The sequence below is a fragment of the Colletotrichum paranaense genome, assembly GCF_030867605.1.
Source record: "Colletotrichum paranaense strain IMI 384185 chromosome Unknown Scaffold_13.1, whole genome shotgun sequence".
In the NCBI taxonomy this organism is placed as follows: domain Eukaryota; kingdom Fungi; phylum Ascomycota; class Sordariomycetes; order Glomerellales; family Glomerellaceae; genus Colletotrichum; species Colletotrichum paranaense.
Genome location: NW_026848971.1, coordinates 774,047 through 794,221, shown reverse-complemented (window position 1 = coordinate 794,221; position 20,175 = coordinate 774,047). Strand labels below are relative to the sequence as shown.

General features: G+C 52.2%; 9 protein-coding genes across 9 annotated transcripts; 5 read left to right on the top strand and 4 right to left on the bottom strand.

Annotated features, from left to right (window-relative positions):
- Positions 1-1,297: 1,297 nt before the first annotated feature.
- CPAR01_13732 (uncharacterized protein) lies at positions 1,298-1,867 on the bottom strand (the record flags this gene model as incomplete). Its single annotated transcript, XM_060497984.1, has 3 exons — positions 1,298-1,586; positions 1,645-1,695; positions 1,752-1,867. The coding sequence occupies 3 exons, from the start codon at positions 1,865-1,867 to the stop codon at positions 1,298-1,300; spliced, it is 456 nt and encodes a 151-aa protein (XP_060343452.1).
- Positions 1,868-3,924: 2,057 nt separating this feature from the next.
- Positions 3,925-4,074, top strand: CPAR01_13731 (uncharacterized protein; the record flags this gene model as incomplete). The annotated part of the gene is made up of 1 exon (XM_060497983.1): positions 3,925-4,074. One exon carries the CDS (start codon positions 3,925-3,927, stop codon positions 4,072-4,074), a length of 150 nt encoding a protein of 49 aa, XP_060343451.1.
- Positions 4,075-4,922: 848 nt separating this feature from the next.
- Positions 4,923-5,432, top strand: CPAR01_13730 (uncharacterized protein; the record flags this gene model as incomplete). The annotated part of the gene is made up of 1 exon (XM_060497982.1): positions 4,923-5,432. The coding sequence occupies one exon, from the start codon at positions 4,923-4,925 to the stop codon at positions 5,430-5,432; it is 510 nt and encodes a 169-aa protein (XP_060343450.1).
- Positions 5,433-5,640: 208 nt separating this feature from the next.
- Positions 5,641-7,253, bottom strand: CPAR01_13729 (amino acid permease; the record flags this gene model as incomplete). Its single annotated transcript, XM_060497981.1, has 2 exons — positions 5,641-7,046; positions 7,112-7,253. 2 exons carry the CDS (start codon positions 7,251-7,253, stop codon positions 5,641-5,643), a joined length of 1,548 nt encoding a protein of 515 aa, XP_060343449.1.
- Positions 7,254-10,494: 3,241 nt separating this feature from the next.
- On the top strand, positions 10,495-11,484 carry CPAR01_13728 (2-Hydroxy-4-oxobutane-1; the record flags this gene model as incomplete). Its single annotated transcript, XM_060497980.1, has 1 exon — positions 10,495-11,484. The coding sequence occupies one exon, from the start codon at positions 10,495-10,497 to the stop codon at positions 11,482-11,484; it is 990 nt and encodes a 329-aa protein (XP_060343448.1).
- A 534-nt stretch (positions 11,485-12,018) lies between these two features.
- Positions 12,019-13,026, top strand: CPAR01_13727 (uncharacterized protein; the record flags this gene model as incomplete). The annotated part of the gene is made up of 2 exons (XM_060497979.1): positions 12,019-12,134; positions 12,204-13,026. 2 exons carry the CDS (start codon positions 12,019-12,021, stop codon positions 13,024-13,026), a joined length of 939 nt encoding a protein of 312 aa, XP_060343447.1.
- A 308-nt stretch (positions 13,027-13,334) lies between these two features.
- CPAR01_13726 (uncharacterized protein) lies at positions 13,335-15,500 on the top strand (the record flags this gene model as incomplete). The annotated part of the gene is made up of 1 exon (XM_060497978.1): positions 13,335-15,500. The coding sequence occupies one exon, from the start codon at positions 13,335-13,337 to the stop codon at positions 15,498-15,500; it is 2,166 nt and encodes a 721-aa protein (XP_060343446.1).
- A 387-nt stretch (positions 15,501-15,887) lies between these two features.
- On the bottom strand, positions 15,888-16,965 carry CPAR01_13725 (uncharacterized protein; the record flags this gene model as incomplete). Its single annotated transcript, XM_060497977.1, has 4 exons — positions 15,888-16,571; positions 16,627-16,644; positions 16,765-16,782; positions 16,840-16,965. The coding sequence occupies 4 exons, from the start codon at positions 16,963-16,965 to the stop codon at positions 15,888-15,890; spliced, it is 846 nt and encodes a 281-aa protein (XP_060343445.1).
- A 2,512-nt stretch (positions 16,966-19,477) lies between these two features.
- CPAR01_13724 (uncharacterized protein) lies at positions 19,478-19,937 on the bottom strand (the record flags this gene model as incomplete). Its single annotated transcript, XM_060497976.1, has 2 exons — positions 19,478-19,746; positions 19,814-19,937. 2 exons carry the CDS (start codon positions 19,935-19,937, stop codon positions 19,478-19,480), a joined length of 393 nt encoding a protein of 130 aa, XP_060343444.1.
- Positions 19,938-20,175: the final 238 nt, after the last annotated feature.

The following is a 20,175-nucleotide window of genomic DNA, read 5'->3' as shown; positions in this document are numbered from 1 at the left end:
CCAAATACGCGGGTTGTCAGGGGGTCTATCAAAGACACAACAGTGGGAACGGTCTGTTGTGATGTGCTAGGTTTTATTTATTTGATCTTCTCAAGTTCCCATGGATCCAGAGGCTTACTCAGAGGCCGAGGCTGTGTTTCGAGCGTTGGGACTTGGCTTGATCAGTGTCTTTTCAAAATTTTGCCTTACACGCGTATTCCGAACAGCGCCCCGCTTCCCTCGAGCGAAACGGTATCTAGTACAGAAGATGCGTTCCTATGGTATACTGTTGTCTCCATGGAATGGCTAAAGTCGACGAGAGCTCCGAGCTAATTTATTCACGAGTCGACGGTTGGTTTAAGGGATTTACCTTTACAAAGACTCTAACAATGTTTCGGACTATCGGGCTCTTTCTATAAACCCCGTCGCCGTCGGAGCCCTATTTTTACCCACTTCTCACTACTTCCTAACTCGGGGTTACCCAGGAGACAAAGACAATGGAAATCTTGGGACTAAGACAGCTAAATTTTCACCCGCCATGGGCTCCGTCATGTCAGTTGTCGACGAAGAAGTAAGACAGTAAGAGGCAGGAAAGGACGTGATTCTAACGATCACCTGATTCATCGATAGTGTCGTCACTAGCTTTGGCGGTTCTAGAAAGCAGATCGCGAAAGAAGCCAACTTTCCTGCTATCTGAACTCTTGAGCACTTGGTTGCTAAAAAAAAAAAAAAAAAGAACCCGTCCGCGGTCCGCGATTGAGCCCTCGTCGCAGCTCCAGCCGCCTTAATGGTAGGTGCCGGCAAACGGAACTCAACTCCCCCGGAAGCCCCACTCAACCCCCCCCCCCCCCAACAAGCTCCGCCGTAACAAGACCTCCGGATCTTGGCCGCATCCCGGAAGAGGGTCTGCCGTCCGCTCGGAAAACAAGCCCCAATCGCGTTCTGCCAGGCAGATCGCAAAACATTCAGTTTCGGGCTAGCAAATATCCCCTATATCTACCACGTGGGCATAGGGTAATCCCTGGAGCCGTTGATATAACAGACCCAGCAGAGTCTCCTCGCAGACAAACAGTGCCCGGAGGAGTGCTTGAGCGCATGTAAGATGATGACCTCTAGAAAATAGCTCACGCATATACGTTGATTGCACAATTTCGGCTAATTTTTCCGTGCGTCAAGCAAGAAGTAGCGCGATTTTGGGCATTGCTGGACCAGCCAGTTGATAGGAATCTCCGTCTTTCGAGTCACTGATCCAATTTCCTGTCTAAATATCCCTCTACAGAGACCAAGCACCTACTTGAGCTCTTAGACTATTGGCACTTTAGTAGTTCGTCTTCCAGGAGAACTTGCCCCTGTCCCCCAGGAGGAAATCCGTGCCCTGCTTCAGAGTCCATTCGACCGTCTTGCCGGCCTCCACCGCTACGGCCATAATGTCTCCGCCCTGGGTGATTTCCTCAATGTAGGCAGAAATGTCCTGAGTCAGGGTGTTGTGCATGGTTACAAAGAGGCTCCCCGCTCTGTAGACCATAGACAAGATGACGCCGCTGACCGGGTGCCTGGCACCTCTGAATGTGTTTGCAAAGTTGAACTGGTACTGCCCTTCGATACGTCTGATGCGAAAGTCAGCTGGAAGCCTGGGACATAATGTGTACAGTGGGGGATTCTTACTTTACGAGCCCAGTGACGTCCTCTGCAGCTGACGAAAGGTCCTGCAAATTTCTAGATAAATTCATTTAGTAAAGCCCGGTTTGCTCGGAATCCCTCAGGGCCTGTACCTCTCTTGGACGTCGACGTCGACTTGATCGATGGAGGCTTTGGAGGAGCTAAGTGGTGCGGCGATACCGGTGGTGACCGCTAGGATAGCGAAAGCAGCAGCGGGCTGGAAACGCATGTTTACTGAGTGACTGGTGATATGTGACAGTGGTGGAAATGTGAGTCTAACGGTAGAGTTGCTGTTGGATGCTATCGACTTGGGCTCTCAGGCTTCTTAAATAGTTCCAGGACGCGGTCTGCTCGTCAACTAGACTTCCCCAACGCCAAAAAAAAAAAAAGGATCTCGAGGAAGCTCTGCTCATGACCGGAAACATTTGAAAACTCTCCTCGCGTTAATTCCGGTCGAGTTGTTAGTTCATCAATCAATCCTTTCTTCGTTCATAATAGAGGTAGAAATTTTGAGTCCGTCGATCTGGGAAATGACGTCCACGAATGCAGACAGATACACTTGTCCGCGAACATCAATCACGAGAGCCATCCTCGCTTCGGGTCGGACATGGATCATTCTATGTTATTCTCCTTCTAGCACGAAGGAAGCTTTGCCGGCATCGAGGTAACAATAGCCCTAGAAAAAGGTAGTTCTTAGTGCGATTAATGCTCACTTACCCCTTTTCCTTAGCGCATCCGCAACTTCATCCTAAGTAGGTATCCAGCGTCATTCCGATCTTGCCAATCGATGAAGGATAGATGATTTTGGACTCATAAGCAATGATACGGAGATGAGATGAACCGCGGCTCTCGAGCGACACCAAGATACGACCAGCATAGTGTAGAGTTTCTTATGCACTAAGGGCGGACGCCGAAATGACACTGGACATACGGGTCAGTCACCGAAAGTAAGTTACCTACCTAACTGAGGGCACGCCTCACTTAGGTAAACCTAACCACATACAGCCATTACCCTTGTAAGGCACTTAATTAGTATCAGAGTTGAATCGGACAGAGATACGCGTATCAATTGTTTAAACAGATCCGCTGCAGCACCAGCAGACTTCTCGAAGAAATAGAACAACACTTTTGCCACATTTATTATGCTGTTAGCGGCCATACTGATAATCTGTCAAAAAGCTTGTTTTGCTTTTTTCAATCGAGACATAGCCGACTTCTCTGAAATTGTCCATGAGATATGGCACAAATGAACATGAAAATGTGCCACACACCACACGCCGCAATCGAGCGGTTTCGATCAATTGTGCATGCATTGTCGGCGCGCACTCGCAGCTATATCGAGAGTAGCTGGCACACCCATAGACGGGACGCTGTCGGGCAGTCGAAGCTAATGGGGTAGTCTTCAGCACGTTCATAGGTTCTACAACATCACTAAAGGATGGAAAGTGACGGGAGATCCGAGGCCACTAAACGTGGTAGCTGCATTGCGTGTAAAACATCACGTTTTCCGGGCGGGCCTGAACTCTATCTACTGATGTGTCTCTAGGTGACAAAAATCTATCTTCATCTTTTCTACGGCAGCCAGTTCCGATCAACCTCCTCGTATAGAACTCCAAAGTAGCCCAGCCTCCTCGACGTAGTACTACTATCACGAATAAGCAAGATCCTATAATATTAACGGAAGGCTCTAATGGTCGAATGTTTCGCCAAGTTTTCCAGCGGCGTCGTTCAAGGAATCGGAGTAAAGCCTTTTTTTTTCGGTCACAATACCACGGCGAATGGTTCAACTTCCCTTCTAAACCCGATTTGAGTACGCATGTTGCAGAGTAGAAACGGCACTCTCTCAATAGTTACCACGGAGCCGAGCTTTCTCTCCATGTAAGTCTCGCTTGTCGACAATCTCAACGACCGCGCCACTCCCAAGTCCCGTTGGACCGATCAGTCTCATCCCCAGCCGCTTGCTCGGCTGCAGCGGGCTGACTGAGATTCTACTGCCAAAGCTTCGATCCCGTCCGCAACATATCACTAAGTCTTAAGTGGAAGGGGGTGCTGCTGCACTGGTGTATGGGCTTTAGGGTGGACTGGGACCCAGTCAGGTCGAGGCGAGCATGCGAGACGCTCTGACTCTTGCTTGAAGAAGCCTACATCCACCTCATCAGCTCTGGGGCGTATATCAACACGACGGACACTACACCACAGGGTGCTTTGGCCACTGCTGCGGCTTGGACCGAAGAGAACAAGGAAGCCGTGTGGCGGAAGTGGGCGCCGGGGCGGGCGCGTACATCAATGAAGCCAATCCATTCAACAGCAACTTTCAAGAGGACTTTTATGGTGGCAACTATGACCGCTTGCTTGAGATCAAAGACAGGTACGATCCCACGGCCAGCCTCTATGTTCGGTCGGGAGTCGGAAGTCACAAGTGGGACTACAATTTGACGGCTGGCAAACTTTGTCGCAAATAGCCTGATGCCATGATTACATGAAAAATAGCACGAATCGCATACATGGATCTTACTATCGAGTCTCTAGAGGTCTCGATGTGTATATAGATGACTTTCTTCTTCATCTGAAAGCATTGTTGGACAGGGCTGCTCTTGTAATACCAGGCCCTCGAGACTGCAAGTTCGCAACCTTTTCAAGATAGAATTCCAACTCAAAGCTGACGTTCCTCTGGGTGAAAGCTGATCTAACTGTATACGAGAGGCAAATAATCTTTCTTTGGCCGACTTTTCATCTGTGATGGCTTTCCGTAAAGTCCTCTACTTTACTTAACCCCAAGTCAATAAAGATTCTGGTCACTTGCTAGTACGCCCACTTGTAACATCTTAGATACGACAAGAACATCAGAAATAATCAGCTGAGCCAGGCTTGCTGCTTCATGTATCTGTTCAAGTCAGTGAGGTAAAGTCAAGCTGGATTGAACTTCCATTGAGCAGTGCCGGTGACGAGGTACGTACCCTAGGTATCGATCGGATAAGGTAGGTAGTGGGGAGACAGGTCCGGTCTTCCCCACAGAGCGACCTGCACCTGCCACCTGCAGCCAGTGAACTGTTTGCCCCCACTTGGCAAGAACCCCGCCGCTTCCCGCGTCCCGCACTGTAGGACCGGACTTTGCTCCTGCCTCCAGGTCTGACCTCAAGCTCGAGCGTAACCTGCCATCCTTGTCGCTCTCGGCCTCCTCACTCCATGTCATCTTCTCATCTTCAACCTCGTCAGCATCTTTATCGCCAAAAGTTCTCGAACCGACTCGGAGCGAGCTACATGCAAAGACAACAATTTTCACCATGTCTTCCCAACCCAACCCGCTCCGCAGCATCCAGACGTCGACCGTCTTCCTCAATACAACCCTCGCTGGCCTGAACTTGGGCCTCTCCTTCTTTGTCGTACCCCGCCTCCTTGAATCGCCCACTCCCCTCATGCTACGACAGTGGTCCAACATGTTCAAGCGGACCAGTCGGGTCTTCCCGCTACCGACCCTCTTCTGCGCATTGAGCTACTGGTACATGGCCTATGCCGTGCGCCACCTCCCCAGCAAGTCGAAGCTACTGGCCGCTGCCGGTGCTCTTTGCTTTTCGATGGTCCCTTGGACCGGCTTATTCATGGTCAGCATCAATAAGAAGCTATTCGAGAAAGCCGAGGAAGCCAAGGACATGGGCATCATGGCCATTGGGCTGACTCAGGAAGAGGAGGAGGGGGCCAAATCTCTCGTGGATCAATGGGGCTTGTATAATCTGGGAAGAGGCGTTGCCATCGGCCTTGGTGGTGCTGTTGGTCTTTACAGCATCGTTTCTTGATCTAGCTGGGGTCCTCCAAAGTCACACCGGCATCCTCTTGGTTGGTGGTTATCTTCTCGGAACGGAGCTACTCATCAGTCACTTGGAATCGTCTCTAGGCTGCATTTGTTGAACTCATGGGTATCATCATTACAACTATTCTACTAATGTTACATCAGATTACTTTTTGATCTCCGTCCTTGCTCATTTATATCGTTCTCCGTCATTTTCATGATTGCGATCGCAGAGTGCCACTCGTAACATCGGCATCGATGGCCTTCAGGGGCATCGTGCGGTTAAAGATCTTGTGACCGACCAAGAGGACGATAAACAGGAGGACACTGACGTACGCAGTGAAGAAGTCGCTGGTGCTCCATTCGATGAAGACGGCGAATCCGTTTGTCAGAATGATGAGGACGTTGAAGAACAGACCGTACCAAGAAAGGTAAGGTTGCAGTGGCGCAAGGTAAGGCAGGCTGCTGCGTGGGATGTTCTGGGCCTTGAGGGCGGCCATGAAGCGCAGATGGCAGATGTTGATGCACGACCAGCTGATGAAGCCAGCGACGGCAGTGACGTTCAAAAGCCAGTCGAAGACAACACCGCCGTTGGACGACAGGTTCATGTACGCGAGCAAACCGACGGCAGATGTAGTGGCAACTGCGAAGTAGGGAGTTCCGAATCTGTTGGTGTAGGTCATGAACTGAGGAGCGCACCTCTCGTTGGCGAGTGAGACGAGAATGCGGGAGCCAGAGTAGACATTGGAGTTGGCGGCGGAGAGAACGGCGGTCAGGAGCACAGCGTTGATGATGTCGGGGAGAACCTTGACACCAGCCAAGTTGGCAGCGATAACCAAGGGAGACGCCGACGCATCCTGAGAATCGAGCAGAAGCGATGGGTTGTCGGACGGCACAATGATGCCAACGAAGAAGATGGTCGCCACGAACAAGCTGAAGATGCCCCAGAAGGTCCAGCGGACGGCACTGGGGACGCTCTTCTCGGGGTTCTTGGTCTCACCAGCACCAATACCAACCAACTCGGAGCCCTGGAAACTGAAGCCGGCGGTGATCAGGACGGACCAGAAACCGATGAACTTGCCAACGGAACCCTCAACAATGGACTCGTTGAACGCACCCGGGCTCACCCAGTACTTGAAGCCCAGGTACCCCTGTTGGCCGACGCCGGCGTTGATGCAAATGGCAAAGATGATGAAGCCGACAATGGTAACGACCTTGATGCTGGCAAACCACATCTCAACTTCACCAAAGATGCGAATGGGCATGAAGTTGAGGGCAGTGAAGACGACCCAGAAGACACTGATGAAGATGGCAATGCTCAAGCTGTCGTTCCAGTATTGGATAATGACACCAGCAGCAGTCAACTCGAGAGCGAAGGTGATGGACCAGCTGAACCAGTACATCCAGCCCATGGCGAAGCCGAGAGTGGGGTCGATGAACCGGGAGGCATAGGAGGTGAAGGCACCGGGGACGGGAATGTAGGTGGCCATCTCGCAAAGCGCCGTCATGACGGAGTAGACGATGGAGCCGATGAAGATGAAGGCGATCAGGCAACCGACAGGGCCGGATGTCGCGATGGCCTTACCGCTACCGAGGAAGAGACCAGTACCGATAGTACCGCCTGCGACGATGTGTCAGAACAACTGCGGCCCCTGCACAAGGCGAAGCTCGATCAAAGTGACATACCGATGGCAATGAACTGCAGGTGACGACTGTTGAGGTCTCGCTGAAGACCACCCGTCTCGCCATTCTCCAAATCGGTCTTGGAGGCATTGGGAGTAACCTCGCCCTCACTCGTCTGAGGAGTCTTTTCCTTGGAGCCGAACATGGTGATGGCTATGTTTGGCTTGGTAAATCGAAGTCGGCACGGGGTACGCTTCGTTCACGGACTAGAGCGACAAGTCTCGTCGTCCGCGGCCAGAAGCAATGAGCACACTCGAAAGGATTGAGGGGACGAAGGAAGCCTGTTGATTCGCTTCTCCAGAAATCACCGGACGCATGTGCAAACGAAAACCTGGGGGGACAACAGGAGAGGTGCCGCCCCGAACGAAAAGCTCATGGCATGATTAAATACAATACGGGCCTTCTCTTACCCAACAGGTTCCACTCCGCGTCGACTCATCGCGACCGGTAACGGTGGTCATGCTTGGAAAAATCTCGAGCAGTGGACCGCGCTGGCGGCTGGACAGACTCGCACGTACACACAGTCACACACACACAAAGGCCTCGCTCGAGACCCTCTCCTTGGCTTCGCTCGTTGCGGGTTGGCCGATGGAGACGCGATGGTCTCACGCTGAAAGGCTCCATCACGCCCTGGTAGTGCGATTCGGGAGTCGGCCGGCCACGGGTAACAACGGCGTTGTCCAGGGGGTTTGCCTGTCGACCAAGAGCGATGTGGGAAATGGAGCGTGGGGATCAGCAGCTGTAGCAAGCAAGCAGGCAATGACATGCCATTCCGCTGCACGGCACGTCGACGCCCTCGCCGCCGCCTGCAGTTCGTCCGATCGGCCGGCATAAGCGTGTCTATTCCCATGGCTGGCTGCCCCGTCACCAAAGAGATCAAAGTCTGCGAGTCCTCCCACGCCGCCGCCCTTGCGCCACCCGATTCCCACCGAGCTTGGACCGAGCCCTTTTCGTCCTCCTCTCTTTTTTTCCCTGGAAAATCTCCGATTTTTCTCTCCGCATGGCCAATCATGATGGTCCAATTCCTGCAGAGTCACGGCACCCGCAAGCTCTGCCCAGCTGCTGGGCGGGTAGAATTTTTCTCGAACATTTTTCTCACCACCATTGTCCATTTTCAGCTAGAGATAACAAGCTTCTTCCAACCGATCCTATTGATGAGCTTGTCGGTCTTTGCCAAGTTTGTCTCGACTCTGGGCAGTCTGACTCTCTCGTTCCTCCAGCTCGGACATGTCCCCCCAAACGATCTGTGTACCCCGGCCGCCGGTGGGTGATACGTTGCAGCACCGCGGTCTCCCGCAGCCGACCGCCATTGTCGTCACCAAGAGGGCACTGTACTATTTGCTGTCGTTGTCAGCCCTATGACGCCCAAGAAGCCTTGTACGTCGCGCCTTGGAGTGACAATACAGCAGACCAGACCGCGCTAAGTCGAGCAACAAAAGGTGACTCGCAGGATTTCGTTCCTTGGTCTACCTCACTTGGCGTTTCCGCCCGGCTCCAACAAGTCTGATGATGGACCGCGGGCGCGGCCTTCTAGCGACTAGCGAGGCGAGAGGATATTTGCCCCAAGCTCCCATCCCAACTCATCCCATCCCCAAGCTCGAAAATTTCTTCTCCCTAGTTTTCATTACGTCTTTTTGTGGAAACATTTGCAGAATTTTTCTCACGGTCGGAGCGGGCCGTCGAGACACTCGAGATTTGATGCTGAAAGCTCAGAGATAATGCATTTTCTTTTGTCAATTCAGTGAGCAAACTGCATGTCACTGCTTTCTGATTCGAGCTTTGATGGCTTGCTCTTCTCTGCTCGACTTGCGACCATCGTCGTTCGGGGGTCCCCATCCCATGCCTGCATGCCATCCGGGAAGTGGTGCCGGCTTGCCGTTCAATGCTCGGAGATGAGAATTTTGTGGACAGCAGTTCCGGTCCCGTGTCGGCTTACGATCAGTTCTATTTACCCGGCGCTCGCTCTTTCCTTTTTGGCTGTTGCAGACTGCCCGACTCATCTGGATCCGAAAGTTGCTTCCGCTGCCGGCACTCGATGCCGGATAGAACATACGAGAGCCGGATCCGAACCCGGCTTTGATTTTCCGACCCGTCTGATCAACCGATATGCCTTGCACGTCGGGATGTGTACAGATGTTGTTGCTCAACATTACTGCCTCATATTCGCATACGAAGAATCTGAATCACTCTCTTGACTTGACCGAGCTGTGCGATCTTTCCAATTTGCACTTTTGATTGATGCATGTATCAGTAGTTGCCTCAGTGGTGGTTAAAATTGCTGTGCAACCAACTCTACAAGGTTTTGCTGGACTCGTAGGCAATAGGACACCCTCTGGGTGGGTTAAAAATGCAGTGCTGGGATCTAAGCCTGAGGGCCTTACGGACATGGAGCCAACAGATGCATGAGTCCTATGTCGTTCGTTCTAGACGTGATAGGACATTGACATTATTGTTGTATGATTCCATCTGCCCTCAATGGTATCATGTCACTGGGCAGAATCAACATAGAAGCTGGCCGACAATCTATATTTCCACGTGTTTTCCACGCCGTGTCAAATGACAGATCGCGGGCAGAGTCGGCCGAGGCGGGATAAAACCCGAGCGCTATCGACCACCAACCGCGCAGTGTGGATTTGGCGATAGTGGCAGCGACCAAGATTCATGTGTAGATGTCTAAACTTAGTCGCTCAACTTTTGCACTTCACGTCTTTCAGGGCGGTTTTATTTGCAGTGAAGACGTGGGTGGGCTGAGTAATGCTCTCATTGGCCCCCAGTAAGACCGTGGCGTCGGCGTCGGTGTCGACGTTCCCTCTGGAGGAGTTAAAGTTGCAGTGAATAAATAAGGTAAAGCAAGACTGTGATTGGTACTGTTCAACTCAAGCGTCTGACATTGACCCGCGTCCGTTGGTGTAAAAATTGCATTGAAAGTGTAGGACTGCGATAGTCCTGTCCAAAGCATGTCATTTTCATGGCTTGGTGATCTCAAAGCAATTACGGGGTCGGCGGCCAGCTTGGGGCCGCGCCGGGTCAGAAACTACCACATTGAAGCTAGGTCTCAAAGTTGGCGTGCTTGCTCGGCAATTGCACTTTCGTCCCATAAGCTGGCCTGCTCTCCGTACACTCCACGCTCTGCATTGAGTTCGATCTACGTCGGCTACGGCAGAGGCTCTTCAAAGACGGCTGGAGTAGTCCACAGCTAACACCGAGCGCTTTGTTGCGTTTCGACATTTCTCCTCTCGTGAAAGACGTCACTAGGACCGGGTGTGTAGCACATGTACGAAATGGCGTGGCGCCTGGCAGCATCAGTAGACTCGCAATAACTTTTACGACCACACACCCAGACACATCGAGGGTACACGTACTGTAATCTTCAAACATTTATCAACATGGCAAACCTCATCGCGCTCGAAGAACATTACGTTTCTCCCCTCCTCGACGTCAAGAGAGGCGGGGCCCCAAGTCCCGACACATTCGGGCCCGTCATAGTGGAAAAGCTGGGGGACATTGGCCCGGCACGCCTCCGTGATATGGCCGACAACTCCGTTGCCATGACGGTCCTCTCTCACTCACCGATTCATCCCGATCCCGAAACCTGCAAAGCCATTAATGATGATCTACATTCCAAGATCATTCACCATCCGGCCGAGTACGCCGCCTTTGCAGTCTTGCCGATGCACGAACCTGTCGCGGCCGCCGCTGAGCTCCGGCGCTGCGTCCAGGATCTAGGCTTCGTAGGCACACTCACGGGAAACCACCTCGATGACGGCAGCTTCTTCGATACACCCGATTTCTCCTCTCTCTGGGAGACCGCACAGGATCTAGACGTGCCATTTTACCTACATCCAACATTCCCATCCGATGAGGAATCCAAAGTCAACTTCCACGGCCCCTACGACCCCGAGATTGTAAAGGCGTTGGGGAGCTGGGGGTGGGGCTGGCACTCCCGAACAGGTCTCCACTTCCTCCGCCTCTTCGCTGCCGGCGTATTCGACAAATTCCCGAAGCTCAAAATCGTTCTCGGCCACATGGGCGAGATGCTCCCCTTCATGCTGGATCGCATCATCGATATGTCTGCGAGGTGGCCATCACCCGGGGGTCGGGAGCGAGAGCGTGGGCTGAGAGAGGTATGGGACGAGAATGTGTGGATTACGACGAGTGGCATGTTTTCGCTGGCGCCGATGGCGTGTCTTTTGCAGGAGACAAAGGTTGAGAGAATCATGTTTAGTGTTGATTATCCGTTTGCTGGTAATGATGCGGGAAAGGAATTTATGAATAAGCTGAAGGGGAGCGGGCTTGTGAGTGAGGATGAGTGGGAGGGGATTGCGTGGAGGAATGCCAAGGGGCTTTTGAGGTTGAAGTTTGAGCCAAATAATTGATTGTGGTGAGTCCGAGATGCGATCCTGGCATTTTGGGCATTCGTTGCTGGACGAATTGGAGATCGGTTATTCAACTTAGTTGGGACTATGTGCAAGTTGAAGTTGCTTGACAAAAGGATGTTGATCTTGGAATATAGACGACAATCACTCAATGCACCCTGTTGTAGCACCGTAAGATGAATGGGATTGCTATGGCAATTCCACAACGAGATACTCCATTCATAAGTAGAAATGAGAAATAAGCGCGAGAAAGCTCACATTGAGGTGCCATATGTGGCTGAAGATCGCATCAGAGGCGATTGGTAAGCTGAGTGTCTCGGTAACTATTCTCGAGCCACCCAGCTTAGCAATCGCCTCTGATACGATCGGCGAGAGTTGGCGGGGTGCCCGCCTCGCAACACTGCTCATTCATCATCATCCCCGAACTCGCGAGTGCCCAACAGCTTGGCATAATCCGCAATCATCCTTGAGGGCGTCACTATCAATCAATCATCGACTTCGATACATTGTAGGGCTTCGGTGCCGCTTTTCACCATGACGCTCTCACTCCCAAAGATTGGGATCCTTTCCGTCGGAGACATGGGGATGGGCATCGCTAAACTGCTTGTCTCCAAAGGCTTCTTAGTCGCCACAAATGGTCAAGGTAGGAGGTGAGAATGAAATCGAACTTATTCTGAGAAGGGCCTTCTTCTGTTAGCTAGGGGCTTACATCATGATAGCCCGGCAACAATCGCCAGAGCCCGCAGCGCCAACGTTGAGGTCCTAAGCTCCGACGTTCACCTTGTTGAGTCGCGACCGTTCATCCTCTCCGTCGCACCACCGCGAGACGCGCTCAGCATCGCTCGACGCATCATCGACGCGGCAGCAACAACAAAACTAGAAAAGCCGCTTTACTTCATCGACCTCAATGCCGTCTCGCCAGCCACCTGCAAGCAAATGAGCCAGATGTTCAAAGAAGCCAAGAGTCCCGTCCGTTTTGTCGATGGCTGCATCATCGGCGGGCCGCCAAATCTCAAGCTCAATAGCGCAGCGGAGCAATGGTACGTCCCAAGCATGCCGGCATCCGGACGGTATCCCATCAGCGAAGCATGCGCAGAGCTCGCAGAGGCATTGAACATGCGCCACATCTCAACCGAGGTCGGCGCAGCGAGCGGGTTGAAGATGTGCTTCGCGACGACGACCAAGGGCTTCATGGGTTTGGCGATTCAGGCATTCACCACAGCGTCCAAGCTCGGTGTCGTGGATGAGCTGCGCAACGAGATGAGTGAGGCGGCGCCGGGCTTGCTCGATTTTGCTGAAAAGTCTGTCCCGCTTGTGCCGCCAAAGTCGTACCGGTGGGTGCGGGAGATGGAGGAGATCTCCAATACCCACCGCGCCGAGGGCGGCTTTGAGGCTGAGAATGATGTGTTCCGCGGCATGGCGGATGATCCCGTCCTAGGTACCGAGAAGGTTGGGGAGAGGAAACGGGGGACGACGATCGACGATCTGGCTGCTGCGCTTGGGGACGGCTTGGCCACCAGAAAGCAAGATAAGTCTGATTGAAGCTTAGTGTAGAGATACGTTGGACGATCATCCAAGCCAAACCCCGTAGAGAGACATAATTGATGTTCTTGTGCGCTTCATCTTGGGTCTACGGGCTGCTGGTTCCGGTCTCATAGGTTGATTACCCCGCGATGCAGTCATGGCGCTAAATCGGTAGGTCTCAGTTATTGCCAGCTTGAAATGCTCATCAATGTCAGCGCCCGCACTTTCGGATTCTTCCCTCTTCCCCAATATCCTCCGACCAGTCCTGCTATTCACGAAGCTGCTCGCACAGAATCTTTCTTGCGTGACCATAGGCAACACCAACGATGAGGCTCGACCTGGGGGACTCGGCAAGCAATGGCTTCACAGCGGGGCCAGGATCGTCCTCAAGGGCATGGGATCGCGACGTGAAGCTCCCGCCCGAGGAACCCAGCTTGCATCTCTGCTCAAGACACCGCGTCATGGACCTTAAACAGTCCGATTTTGCAGCTAGGCCTCAGAAACACGCCCTGCCGCCCGACTGGCACTTTGGTACTTTATCAGACGTTATCAAACGGAGCGATTATTGCAGGTTCTGCAAGATGATCGCCTCATCCGTCTCTACGAACAACTACAAAGACGACGTCGAGGTTCTGGGCTGTTGGGTTCCTGATGTGACCTTTGAGGGATCCGATGGAAATGGTACAGAGGAGACGACGATGAACACGCTGAGGCTACGGATTGCTCCGGAGATGGTGGGATGGGAGGACGCTTTTGCCCCGTTTGATATTGTTCCTCTGGCTAACAAGTCGGAGAACGATATGTTCAAGGGAAGGTTCATCGACGAGAGGTCTATTGACGGCGACCTTCTTAAGACATGGCTGCGGACTTGCGAAGAGAAACACCACATCGTCTGCTGGCGCAAGGACGAGCACGCCGTCGGCCCCATCGACCCATTCATTCGACTTTTGGATCTCAAAGACAATTGCCTCGTTCAGAAGTCTGATCTCCCAGAATTTGTCGCGCTGAGTTACGTCTGGGGTAGAGGGGCAGTGAACTACAAACTCACAACTGATAATATTGACGAACTCTTCAAGCCTGGCGGACTAAGCAACAATTTCGACAAGCTGCCCAAGACGATTCAAGACTCCATCAAGCTGACTACCCTTCTCGGTCACCGATATCTGTGGATCGACTCACTCTGCATCATTCAGAAGGGCAACGATGACGACAATAAGGTACAGCTTGCACTCATGGACGTTATCTATAGCAGAGCCTCTTTCACGATTGTTTCCGCCAATGGCGAAGATGCGAATGCTCGACTATCCGGCAGTCCTGGAATCGACAGGAGTAAGAAGCAGTATACCGCCGAGTACTCGTCCGACCTGACACTTCTCTCTCTCGTCCCCGACTTCGAGGACGGGGTTCAGCAAATTTACTGGAACACGCGCGGTTGGACGTACCAGGAACGACTACTCTCACGCAGGCTCGTCTTCTTCACCGACAACATGGTCTACTTCCAATGCGGCCAGATGACTTGCAGCGAAGACTTCAACATGCTTCGCGACGATGTCACCCAGAGCGCCTCCCAGCAGAATATCACCTTGTCTCGCGGGGAGGCGCCGCCGACTCTGACCCGGCGCCACCAGTATCGCCTAGGCATCTCGCCCGAATTCTACTATCGCATGGTCACGGAGTACACATCACGCGAGATGAGTCACACAGATGACCGCGTCAATGGTTTCAAGGGTATCTTGAACGTCATCGAAAAAGTGCCCGAGTACAAAGGGGTCTTTGTATGGGGTACCTGGGCGAAAGATTTGCTTGCTTTTTCTCTGTTGTGGCAGCCGCGACAGGAACTCAGCAGGGTAGTCAAGTACAAGTCCGATCCGCCACTTATTCTCTATCCGTCATGGTCATGGGCAGGCTGGACGGGAGCCGTTCGCTTTGACGACCTTGACGACTGGAACGGCTTGCCTGCCCTCGAGAGTACGTTCGATCGGGTTCGTCCAGCAGGCTGGGGCGTCTCTCTTGAGCTGAACAAGAAAGAGACATTAGAAAAACACGACTTTTACTTACGACTACGAACTAGGGTTGGGAAATTCAGGCTCACTCTTCACGATAGGAGCGGAGCCCTAAAGCCACCCTCGCTGCCGGATGTCAAGGAACCCCCTGTTCGCTTTGGTGTCACGCACTCTGCCGCCCGGAGGCAAGGAGGCGAGGACGAATGGCTTGGGTCTATCCTGATGCCCAAAAGCTATAGGCAGAAGCTGGGAGGTCCCTATGAGTTTGTTGTTCTCTCAGACGCGTACGGCTTCTCGGGAGAGGAGCTCTCGAGCCATGCCAGCCAAAAGCCTTGGGAGGCTGTCAACGTGATGTTGATATGTCGCAGTGGCACGAAGGGACAAGATCCAAAGGTTGTTCCGGTTGTTCAACGGGCTGGCGTGGGCAGGATGTTGAAGTCTGCATGGGACGAGATCTCAACGGAGCTGGAGGAGATCTTGGTCGAGTAAGTTCTACAACTCGCTTTCGGGTAACAAGCAACGCAACTTTCGACAGTCCCAACATGCTGTAGATCCAAAGCCGAGAAGCAGGGCACTAGGTCTAACCTTAGTTGTCACCAACCCAAGAAATGGACGATGTCTAGAGACTGTGAGCAAAGGTGGCATTTGATATGAGTGAAATTCAAGTGGATTGAGATTTGTTAAAGTATATACACTGAATATAATCTGACAGAAGCTTTTCTGGTAGCCAAATTTCCTCCAACCCAGACCATGGTGATCAGGAATAGTAAAACCGAGTGTTTGTAAAGCCGATGCCCAAGCATCCTCGACAAAGGGATTCCAAAGGAGCTTCGATGATGAACCTCAGCCATCATCTGGACCCCTCTCATTTCCCTATTAGTGACCGTGGCCACCATAGCCACCACCGTATCCGCCTCCCTTTCCACCGCCGTACCCGCCGCCGCCGTACCCTCCACCACCGTACCCTCCGCCGCATTTGTATCCACCCTTGCAGTTGCCGTACCCGCCGTTGCCGTAGCCACCGCCCCCGTAGCCGCCGCCCCCGTGACCATACCCACCTCCACCGTACCCGCCGCCACCGTATCCTCCACCCTTTCCGCCGCCGTAACCTCCGTAGCCACCACCGCCGCCCTTATTGTTTAGGATATCAACTCCACCTTCCTTGTTCTTATCTTCACCGGGAAGACCGGCCTCATCTCGCTTGCCGAGGTCGTTGTCCTTCTGGTCGCTCTTTGCCTCGTTGGAGCCCTGAAGACCGTGGCCGCCTTTGCCGTGGCCGTAGCCACCGCCATTGCCGTAGCCGCCTCCGTTGCCGTATCCACCACCACCGTACCCACCGCCTCCGTAGCCGCCACCGCCGTATCCACCGCCTCCCTTGCCACCGCCGTAGCCTCCGTAGTCGCCGTAGTCGCAACCCTCGTCTCTGCCGCCTCCCTTACCGCGCTTGCATTTGCTGTTATTATGGTATTGATCTTGATTGTTTTGTTTCTTGTCGTCGCGTGCTTCGAGTTGGGATCCTTCGCTTGGTTCATCGCGAGCGACGATGGCGTCGCGTAGGGTCTGAGGGTTACGATATCAGCACGGCAGTCCTTTGATTCTTGAGGAGGAGTCATACCGGTAAATCAACATCAGGCTATCATTGTTTCAAATAGTCAGTGAGTGACTTATGAGGGAAAATGATGTCCGGAAGGGATAGCAATCAAGATATAAGGCGAGTGGGACGATGTGCTCCCTAGAAGTTACATGTACTTACAGCTGCCTCAGGAGAACGCTATCTAAATGTCAGAATCTTTCCGAACACGAGTAAATAGGATAGCTTCAGACTTACTTCGACAAGGTCACCTGTCTCGAACCTAGGCTCGGCGATTGGCTGAGCTACTGGTGCAGCTACAGCAGCGATGGCATAGAAAGCCATGCCAATCGTGGCAGTTTGGCTGAAAGACGGGATATGCATAATTGCAGATTTGAAAAATGAAATAAAAGGTTCGAAGTTGAGTTATTGAAGTGATGCTTGAGTCAATCCACTAAAGGTGAGGATGTGATGAAGAATCAACAATCAAGGTGAACCGAGAACAACGTACTTATACTCGAGATGAATGAAATTGCCGTTGGCGTAAAATAAGAACGATGTCTCCAAGTTACTTCTTGTCCATAGTAATCCGCGGCTGAGTTGCGCCCAGCTGAACTCGGCTTCGGGAATAACTTGCACCTTGTGAGTTGCAAATACGGCAACGCGAGATGCGGACGACAACGCGAGGTGTGGTGATAGTCCAGTCAGCCGCTCAGTACCAAAAGTCAACCCCTTCCCAAGGCTATCCATGGAAGGAAACTATGATCTGCAAAGGCTTAAATCACGCAAAGAAAAAGTATCTGAGTAAGAGATCCGAAGATTAGAGTTATCTGCGTGCATAGCTAAGCAGAGCCGCCCACCAACTTCAGCCATCCGATCTAAGGTAGGGGGAACATTCGGATGTGAGGGGAAGACAAGTTATCGTCCACGGTTTGCAGCCGCTGATAAACTTGGCGTGACACACCCGCGGAATCAGCTTTCATCCAGATGAACAGTGGTGCAAGAACCAAGTGTAGGATTTGCATCAATGCTTTTTGACAGTTTGGTTGACAGCGCTTCGTAAAGCAAACGTCCGAGAGACAATCAGGGAAATTTAGTATCCGAAGCTTCCTTTGTGCCTTTCATAGAACCGCCCAAGAGTAACGAACACCTCGTACGTTCAAAGCTCTGGAAAAGCCAGCAAGTCTTCAAATCCATGGTATGGCCCTCTTTATCTACAGTAAAGCATCCATTGCTCAAATGATCTTTCGGTAGGCTAGGCCCCTCGCAATGAGTCGCTTGCAATCCAATTTTCAGGATCCGAAAGCTAGAGCTCGGTTTCATGCCGATTAATCAGGTCTAGATGCGGAGTAGGCCGCTTACTACCGTCAAGAGAGGCTGAAGCAGGCCAATTGAGGGGACCAAATTTTGCCGCAGGTTCGCCCTCCGGCAGCTTCGTAAGTCGATGATCATTCCGATAGGTCTTAGTCACACCATGAGGTAGGCGGCATAAACCACATGAACTTTCTTGATTTACAGTAGTTGAATGGCTCTCCACTCAACATACATCGTGATCCCTAACCGCTTGTTTCATGTCCCGAAGCTCAACTGGTGGCCGCGTCAACTGTTCACAGTCTAATTGAGTTGGCTCGGACCTCCGAACTGCTCTGCAAAATGTCACCGAGCCCCTCCACACCTATAAACAAAGGCAAGAATGTCAACTTTGAGTTGACTTGGCAGACGTCAACACCATGATCTGCACTACCCTAAAGACTCTTTCTATCAACCGGCAACTTCGGTTGTCAGCAAGCGCTACCAGCACTCCAGAATCCATTTCCGTATGAGAGATTACACTCGACACCGAGATTGAGGTTCATGTAGGACTCATCATCCGAGGCAGTACAGTAGAGGAAGGAAGCGAGACCGAGCAGCATGAGGCGACAATGTGGGAAGAATGAGGTCGCGACCAACTATGCCAGCCCAGCCCCGTTGCGGCTGGATGGCATCCTACGAGCTGGGCACATGTCGGTGAATACCACAGGAGGCCTTGTTGCTCAACCTCACCATGTGAGTTTTCCAGCCCTCGTGCTCGTACAGCATCAAAGCCCCACACGAGATCCAGGCCTCGATAGTTCACGCTGAGGTCATGATCCTTTGGTCATCGCGTTCGGCTGGTGTGGAGTTTGCAGCTTAGGATTTAAGCACGTGAGCACGCCACCGGCCCAAACTTTCGCGATCCCATCGGAGAAAGTTTGCCAGATATTTCATGCGGGACCTCATCTGTTGAGAAATTCGTCCATTCATCAGGTAAAGTCTCGTTGTGCTGAGTGTCGATGTGTCAGCAGAGCTACTTGAAGCTAGACTCCGCCTTGCAATGCGGTGGGCATGGATATGACTGAACAACTAAGCACGGACCGAATGTTGAATCCCGTAGGTTGATGATTCACCCAACTTGTCTCCGAGGATGGCAATTTGAGATCATCCGACGACATCACTTACACGTCGTCCAAGATGTACACGCCAGCCATTGGTAGCTGACCTGAGTGAGGAATCCCGACGTATGATCATCAATCTCCTTTAGAGCCCCTGAATGCGTCAACTGTCTCATGAAATGCTCCGTATTAGTTTGGTTACACTCTAGGTTACATTTGCAGCTTTCCGACATGGGGATTGAGTAGTGACTTTGGGTTGGATATTCAATGCTGTTTTTTTTGCCCCTGGCCTGAACCACAGTTTGCCCATGCTGAACTTAATGGTGTGAAATTCAGGCAGTGTGGTGTTGATCAAAGCTTGAAATTACATTATGTGAAGTCCAGCCCATTGAGAACAAGCTTGATTTGGGTTCAAGGCCTGGACCCTGACTTCGCATTCGGGGCTTATTAGTTGATCAGTCAGGGCCCTCAAGACCCTCACACCATCACTTGTAGACTCGATCTGGGCCGTTCTCTGGGAGCTTGACCGTGTTGACCGCCGCTGTAGTGAAAGCACACTTCCCAACGCCCCCAGTCATACTGAGAACTCCCCACTGAACAGGTAGCAGATAGCCGCCATCCTGATCTTCCTGCAGGACGTGACAAGCAGCACTTATTGCCAGACTATTGGTCGACACCATTGGCATTGTGCCATCATAGCGTCGCAGCCCCATACCGATGATAATGATGACGAGAAGGAGCCCCGCAAGCAATGCTAAGCCTCTAGGTCAGAAACCACAGGCACGTTCGAGAGTAATGAATGGCAATGGAGGTCGACTTACTGACAAACACAGCTATAGGACTATAGCCACATGTCGAGAAAGAGTTGACATCATCGTCACTCCCGTCTGTGGTTATGGCACGAATTCGTGCCAAGAAAAGGCTCTGTGACACCAGCCAATGCATGATGCCCGAGCTAGCATAAAGCGGAATCCCATATCTCAAGGGCAGGGAAATGAAGTAACTTGATCGTTGGATCCCTATTGGTTCGGAAACTCTCAACGGCTTCCTATTGCCCGGATCCCACATGCGACTGAACTCCCTTTGAACTAAAAAGGTGCTCAGCATAGTATTGTAGACGATGTACAAGATCGACAGGACGAGTTGAGGCAAGTTGGCCAATAGCACATTAGCTATCAACCCT